The 8,460-nt window shown below is 40.5% G+C and overlaps 1 protein-coding gene across 1 annotated transcript; it reads right to left on the bottom strand.

The window, feature by feature from the left end:
• Positions 1-2,370: 2,370 nt before the first annotated feature.
• On the bottom strand, positions 2,371-4,076 carry helt (helt bHLH transcription factor). The gene is made up of 4 exons (XM_061067496.1): positions 4,050-4,076; positions 3,391-3,495; positions 3,129-3,225; positions 2,371-2,846 (listed from the first exon to the last, which is right to left on the bottom strand). Exons 1-4 carry the CDS (start codon positions 4,074-4,076, stop codon positions 2,371-2,373), a joined length of 705 nt encoding a protein of 234 aa, XP_060923479.1.
• Between the last annotated feature and the right edge of the window lie 4,384 nt (positions 4,077-8,460).

The raw sequence follows: 8,460 nt of genomic DNA, 5'->3' as shown, positions 1-8,460 counted from the left end.
GCGAAAAGAACCAGGGCCTTTGCACTGTCGGTGTTCGGGCTCTAACTATTCCTCATGGATGAAGAATTTATCTGATTCCCACCATAGTTCCTATTTCGTCAGGATGAGGAAGATGCTTTTCTCTATATAAACTTTTGTCCATTCATTCATCTTCATCAAAGTAAAAGTGTCTGAGCACGGTGCTGTTCTTCTTTGACGTTCAAGTGATGAATAATTTCTCACAAGAGCAGATTGTTCATGTTCAGCATGTGATATTAACGCGAAAGATAAACATTCTCCAACGGGAGCTTCACTCAGTTTACATGACAATAAATGCTGGGGAGGTTTTTTGTTTTTCTTATCCCTGCTCAATTTATTATTATTCATGTGATGTGCTGTGGCTAAATCTTTCTCATCTGGCTGCACATGAGTCTTTTTTCTCCTGTTCAGAGTCAGGATTTAAACCAATATTGGCGCCGCAGGGATCCAAGTGTTTCTCCAAAGCCTTTTCTCTTTTATCGTATTGTCACTTCTTCCATCTGCATGCCCAATGTTTTTCTTTCTTTCATTTGCCCTCTCTTGTTGCCTGTCCTTTTTGGTCCGGGGCTGGTTAATGTGGGTTTATCCAACCGTCCAGGCGATTAATGTGGGCTTATCCATGCGTCCGTTATCTACCCATCCATCCGGAAATGATTCTTGCATCTATCCTATATCTGTCCATACGTGTCACTATGAGGACACATGACGCTCCTCACTTTTCTATCTTTTGGTGTCATATTCAGGTACAGGAGCCTGAAATGACACAGGAGAGAGACAAGTGCAATCATATCAGCTTTGCTTGTTTGCTTCTCAATGTTTTCTTGCACTGCTGTCAGAGAGAAACTTTGATTTCATGGTGTTGATTATTTTTCTTCGCAATCACTCAAGGATGAAGCACAAGGAGGCAGAGATTGTTCCCCTTTCAGATGCACCACAATGGGGCTCCTTGGTTTTAAAGGGGGAAAGGAACAACAAGGAGTTTTCCCCCTTCTCTCTCTTTTACCTCATTTTTTTTTTTTTTTTTTTTTTTTTTTACAATCCAACTCTATACAACTCACTTAAAGAAAGACAGAACAGGGTCTGGAAGCAGTTTGATGCATTTATTGAGATGCATGTGGTCACATATAGCAGACAGCAGCTTGCCAAAAACAGTTCTCTTTTGATCGGATTAATTCCTCATTCTGTGTGACGCAAAGAGCCTCTAACTGCTCTCATGGCAAAGTGAGGAAAACAATTTCAAAGGCTCGAGAGCAGGTTCATGGTTTGTCTTGTGATAATTCACGGCGATCTATTGTTGCTGCTCAGCTGCTCAGCTTCTCTGTTTGTGTGAAGAAAATTCCAACTTTTACTCATCGGTTAATGCCAAATTTTAACCAGGGTGCCTCTTCTCCATCATGCATAACATCCCCTCCTTATCCAAATGAAAAGTCTAATTTGCCTAAATATATGGAAATAGTCAAACTTGGCTCAGAGGCGGCAACTTTTATCCTGTTTGTGACACATTCTTCTGTAACTCTCAAAGATCCTGGAGTTTCAAAACATGTGTTTTAGTTTCTTCAGCATCACAAGATCCTGTATTGCCTTTGTTAACATATCCATCCAATTATTTATCTCCATCACAAACTAAAATGTCTGGTTTTTGAATGAAGCATCTGATGGTAATTTTCAGGAAGGGGGAGTGTTGGATGAATCAATGGTTTTGTTAAGTGTGTTAAGTTTGTTTAAGGTGGTAGAGGGTGGCCCAGTGGGGCTCATGTCTCCCACCCTGGAACCTTCTGTGTCACTCATTAAACCCACAGATAAGTCCTTAAGCAGGTATGTGGGCCAGACTAAAGATAATAGTCTTGGAGCTTTATAAAATGTTTAGTATAGATGGTAGTACGCCACAAAAACTGGGTGTTTTGGGGGTTTTATGATAAAGTTAGAGTCCAGCTCTTCCTGTTCAAATGATTTTCTTTCTTATTGTTAAGTCACTCCAAACGAGCATAATCTATATCACAGTTGTTTTTTTCATTTATAAAATACGATAAAGGACTATGCCGAGGATAAATACCATAATCTTCTTTTCGTACATTTCCACAAAATAAGTAAGAATTCACTAAAGTTGAAATTTGAGCACTAGTTTCTCTCTCCTCTTTTTTTTGGGGGCAATGGATTCTTTCTGGGTGGCGTCCGTGTTGTAATTGTACCTTCGATGATCTTTACGCACTGAGATTTCCTCTGAGCATATTTGAATAGAGACTAAACGAGCTGAATTTAAGTCAGAAATATTTATTTACAACATGTACAGAAACAGTTTCCATCATTCACAGTTATATAAATAGAAAGAACAACCAAACATAGCAGACGTGTTTACATGGCGTGTTGCGCACTGTGCAAACTAAACGTGTTTGCGTGCGTGTGACCGATGAAGTTGAAATAGTGGTGATCGAGTCCCTGCACCGGTGATAAGTATCCACCGTGCTGCTGCGTGTGCGCGGAGAGCGGCACTGCTGGGTACGTGATGGCCGGGCTGCGCGCCGAGCTGTGCCAGGAGAAGTGTCCCGGTGGACTCTGCTGGTACACGGAGTCGGACGGGCTGTGGCTTTGGTGCTCCGGGGAGGAGAGAAGCTGGCCGAGGTAGTCAGACGCCTCTGGCATCGAACCCACGGAGCCGAACACGGGCTCGGTGACCACACGGGACTTGGACTGTAAGAAGGCGAGGATCCGTGCGTACTTGATGTCTTTGGTTTCAGCTCTGTCCTCTGTGGTCAGGTAGTGCACCAGGTTCTTCATGCACTCGTGGTATCCGTAGTGGAAGTAGTTCGCAAACTCAGCGAGAAGTTCACCTGGAGTTAAATAAAGTAAACAACGATTACAACCCTGTCGATATCTAAAGTCACGTTTTTGACGTTGTGATTCCGGTGCGTAAAACTGGACAAAATGACAACTATCTAGAAATTCTCACTTAAAAATTCACTCCACAATAAGTATAATAAAAAATTACACAAATATACCAGTTACCACAGGTCTATATACATCCATCATAGAGAAATCCAGTTTCATTCTGCGGACAGGATGTTGGTGGTTCAATGCGTAAAGTAAAAGAGCTGCGAAAAAAGTTGACTGACCTTTTTCTCTCCCTCTGGGAAAATCCGCTGAGTGCAGCGCTCGCAGATACTGAACTGTCATTTCTAAGATCTCAGCTTTCTCCAGTTTTCCAGAGCTCTGAAAAAACAGTAAAGAAATAATTCGACATTACAAGATGAACGACCGCAAATATCAACCATCCATCAGTACAATTGCTCTAAGCATCCATCGATCAGTTGTAAAAATGCATCTATATAGCCTAAACGATAAATGAAATATACAAATATTACATTATTACAATACCTGTTTTGCCATTGCCATTGGGACTGTTTTCCCTAGTTCGTTTAGGCAGCGGTTAATTCGGTCCCGTCTCCGCTTCTCGATGACTTTGTGAGAGATGGGAGTTCGCTGCAAAACAGAGGGAGAAACAACATGAGCACATGGAATCACTGAAGTGCATCTCAACTTACAGAGACATATTGTAAAGTTAAAACACGCAGAAGTCCACTGAATTACGCAGAACGTGTTGCTGGGGACTGTAACTCCAGGCAGCTTTTGCGCGCTTTGCTGCTCCAGAGCGCGAGGCGGACATCTGCGCGCTCTGGAGAGTTTGTATTAATCTGAGCCGCCACTGGACACAGCAGACAAACCTTTCAGCATATTAAACACACATCAGGTGTTTGTAACGTAATTAACTCAATTATTGTCACTAAATATTGCTTAAATGTCTTAGATGTTAAAAGGCTCTTTTACATCATTGCGCGCCTAATCGTCCAGTAACGCGTGCCACAAGCTGGGGCACAGTGGATTTCGGTTCCACTGCTGTAAAAATTACTCCAAATAGCAGTTTGACAATAGTTCTTGAAAGTACAAATTCCAAATTGCTACTAAAAAGTGTTAAAAGTGTCATGTTGCCATGATATTTCAGTCGTCAAAATGCAGAGCGCACGAGGAGCGCGTACCTTCCTGTCTTTCATCTTCGATGCCATCGACGAGTTTCTGTCAAAAGTGTTAAAATGAGTCTTTCTGGATGATGAAGAGGTGTGCTGCTCTGGTGAGAGATGAAGCGGACTGAGGTGTGAGCAGAGAACTGGCCCTTTTAAAGCGATCCTCCAAGGGACTCCTGCATTCAGGGTGTAAATTATTCCATGGGATTAGAGACATGCTTTTGGGTAAATGTGTGCATTTAGGATCAGTTAAAGAAATAGTAAAAATCTAAAGCCATGGGCTAGCAGGGGGGCAAACCTGCTTTGTTAATCCACGTGGCTGTTCTAAAGACACGTGATTACTTTTGGAATATTATTTGCATAGTAAGAACCCAGGCGGGAAACCAGAACTGAGCGTTGGGATCGCCTGATCCGGCGGGGCGCACTGTGCGCACTGGAAACAAAGCCGGCGAAAAAAGAAACACTCTTTTTTCCAACTCGCGTTTCTCACACGATCGCCTGTTTACAAATCCCAGCAAGCGATCTTAACTCTCGTCCAAGCCCGGTCCGAGGTTTAAGGCCTGTCCAGTGTCATTAGAGTAATTAAGTAAGCCTTTAATAGGCTGTTCCGCCAAGTTCAGGGGAGATCTTTTGGAGACCGAGTCCCCCCGTTTGTTCTCGGCGTTTCTCACACGACTTGGTGACACGTCCATCTTTTATGAGAGATGGCAAGCTTTTTGTTTACATTCTTTATTTCGCAGGACTCCCAGGCAGGTGTGTGATTAGCCCTGGCACACGAGCGTCGTCTGCGTCAAGGCCAGCGTCTCCAGCAGCCTCTGGCACACGAGGGTTACCCACCACTGGAGACTCTTTGGAGAGGCTCAATTTGTATCCTATTATCCTATAAGAAAATGTCTATTCAGTCGAATGAATAGTTTCATTGGCCTAAATTTTAATAATGCTGTGAAAGAAAGGGAGAAATAAAGAAGAATGCAGCTGGTGTGAACGCGCATTATTCCCCGTCACCTGCAAGATGGGTAGCCTGGAGACCCCTATTCATTTGCCTAATTTCGGTCAACTTAACAAACTTTGGAAGAAATTATACTGCCATTGTTATGAAGGGTGAAGCTTTCTGATCGAATTAACAGCATGTTTTGATCCGGTAAATGTCATTAGAAAGAAAGAAACAATCGCGTTTAAAGGGGCCTGGGTAATGCGCCAAGTGGAGACGCCAAAGCGCACACTGCACAAAGGCTGCTAGTAAATGCCACAGGGGACTTTTGTACCCTCACATTGCTCAAGTTTTTCCCCCCAAACAAAGGGCATTATTTTATACTTGAATACATTTCATACAACAATTGGCTGTTTTCTTCAAACATATTTTCACAGCAAGGTTAACAACAGGTTTATTGTGTGCGCTCCTTCTCACAGATTCAGGCTGGCTCCCATGCGCCAAAACAGTTTGCACCCAGTCCTTTTCTCCACTGTGAACGCTTTAATCTCGAAACTTTCGCCAGTGCTTGGATATATTTGATCCTGTGAGCGATGTCGAAGAATAAAAAGCAGCGGAGATTGATAAAGAAAAGCTCACCAGACATCTGAAGAAGCGTTGGGCGAGTTTTTAGTGCACCATGGAGAGAAAAGCGCGAGCGAGCGGGACGGGGGCATTAAATCCAATTACTTGACTGTGCACTTTTTAACACTTTTTATGTGTTTGTCCTTTGAAATATGACGGGACTCATGTGCTGTGGCTTTTTTTAATTCACTGAATTAAATCCTGGAAGTTTTGGCTGACAGATTTGGTAACGCCAAGTTGTTGCGTCATGCAGAATTAAACCAAATGATGCGTCAGGATATTTATTGTTTACAGTTATTGCGCATATTTGATGTGAAATTTGTTTTTCCATGTTTTAGAAATGGCTTGCCAACTCTCTGACTGAATGAATACACGTAAAAGGTTTCTACTAATATAATCCTCAGTGTAAAATATTTACCAAATTACTGCGTTTCCACCGTTTGAGCTTATATCATACATGTTTGGCCACCTCTGTGTATGTGCCGTTATTGATTTGATTTGAATAATGTACGGTTTGTTGCTGATTTGAGAGTAAAATGATCCCTTAAAAGGTAATATATATTTATTATTTGCTGGAAGCTGTCTGAATTTGCCAGAATGGCCTTAAATTGGAAAAAATCTCAATATCCTGAAATGATTTTGAATGTATGACAGCTTGGTTTTATCTGGTTTTATTTATCATATTGGCTCCTATAGACACAAATTTGCAGAACAAGAGAAGATCTATTGGAAAAATTGTGAGTGAGGGGGGAAATATTTCTAGAGGAAATATTGAAATCACATTATAACAACAAAACACACTCTTGGTGTAACAGGTGCGAGTGGAAACTGTTGGAATAAGATGTTTCACCTCCAGGTTCATCTGCTGTCCATAATAATACATTTTTCTTAATATTTACTCTGTGTTAAATAAGCAAGTTTTCCATCTTCCAAATATTTTTAGTGTATAATGCATTTTGGCTATAACATATGTACACGACAGCAGGTCAATAATGAATCCCAATCCTTGTTTATTGTGCATATAACGTAGAATCAAAATACATATGTATGAAAATGTACACAAATATACAGATTTCTGCATCATAAAACCTATATTGTTATTGTTATTTATAACTTTTATGCGTCATTGGTTTGATAAATAAGCTTTTAATCTGACGCCTATTACTACAAATGCAAAAATGCATAAGTGTACAAATATGCAAAGACTGGCTCCATAAATAAAATAAACAAACATGTAGCCTATTCTTGTTGGTATCAGCGGGTGATGGTCGCTGTATCTGCTTATTCAAGTCGTGTGGACCACTGTGTGTGTGTGTGTGTGTGTGTGGGTCTGTGGCTGTGTGTGTGTGTGTTTTGATCTATAGTGTTATCAGTGTAACATCTGTACACCAGACTGTTACAGGAAAACACAAACAAGCTTCCAGCCATTAGGCCTAATTGTTTGTGCGTCTGTGTGCGTGTGTTTTTGTGTGTGTGCGTGCTGTGTGTGTGTGTGTGTGTGTGTGTTTGTGTGTGTGTGTGCGTGCGTGTGTTGTCAGGCGCTGCGCTCTGACCCGTGCTGACCTCAGAGGGTCCCCGACACAATCCTTTGGCTTGGCGCGCCCCCCTCAGCCTGAACTGCAGCAGTTCACACGGTCCTATTGAGTCCAGGCTACATGGTTCAGCAGAGTTTGAGGAACAAACATATATAAAATATAAGTTTGATTTTCCAGAAGGTAAAAGAGTGAAAGTTTACTCATTGAAGCTCAAGTCAGGATCATCACTCTGATATTGTGACATTTAAAGTCCAAATTTTACCACTGATTCTGTATGAATTTATATTCTATAGGTTTTTTATTTCTCCCAATGTTACTTTTTGAAAATAATTTACATTCTTAAAAAGTTATAAAGGCAAAACTGCTCCCTCTTGTGGTACAACATGCAAACTGCAATGACCAGCATGCTAACTGGAAGATGTGATAAAGAAACAGATATCAACAAACTGTTAGATTCATCTTAAAACCGCCACAGTAACTGAACGCTCTCCTAAAAATCTTAGATGTACAGTTCCTGCTTTATATCCCATTTGCAGATTTTAGGTCGTTTTTGAAAATATAATATTAGGCTTGAAACCTGCACGAAAGTTTTGTTACCCAAAGTATTTCCTTCTAAGTTTAGATGATCCTCTGTGTGATGTTTATTTCTTTGTTTATTCATTGGGATCCCCATTAGCTGTGTGTTAATGCACTGTTGGACTTATGGGGTCTACAATAATTAAATTAAAGATTTTACAATAATACACCAATAATAACGATAATAAAACATTTATAAAAACAAACCTACAGATGCTGATGTGGTGTTTAGCCAATAAACTCTCTGCTTTGTGACTTTAAACCTAAAATACTTTCACTTGAAATATAAAATAAGTCATATTCAGGATGTTTAGACCTCAGCTTTTCATGTTGCTGCTCTGACACAGTGTCAATGATTATTACGTATTACTACTTCTTTTGAATCATACTGCTGGAGCTCCGATTTTTTGTTGTTGCTGTTGGTTTTCTTCAGCTTCTTGTACCTGGGTCTCTATAGTTGGTGCTTTTTCGTGTATTCACTTCTCATCAACAAATTTTAAAAAGCATATAGTTTCATGAGGCTTGAATTCATTTTATTGACTGTTGTTACAGTCAATAATAAGCAGTTAATGTCAGCCCAGGTAAAATGCACGTGGAGTTCTTTTTCACTGGTTTTACAGTGGTGGAGGAAGTAATCTGAATTTTAAATATCAATAAAACAAGGTAAACATACTCCAATACAAGTAAAATGTAAACTTTGAATTTATTAATAATGAGTCAGAAGTAAAAGCACAAAGCAAAATGTACCAATAGTATCAAA

This window comes from Limanda limanda, chromosome 2 (genome assembly GCF_963576545.1).
Source record: "Limanda limanda chromosome 2, fLimLim1.1, whole genome shotgun sequence".
NCBI classification, from domain to species: domain Eukaryota; kingdom Metazoa; phylum Chordata; class Actinopteri; order Pleuronectiformes; family Pleuronectidae; genus Limanda; species Limanda limanda.
The sequence above is the reverse complement of the archived record's forward strand: the minus strand, read 5'-3'. Positions and strand labels throughout refer to the sequence as shown.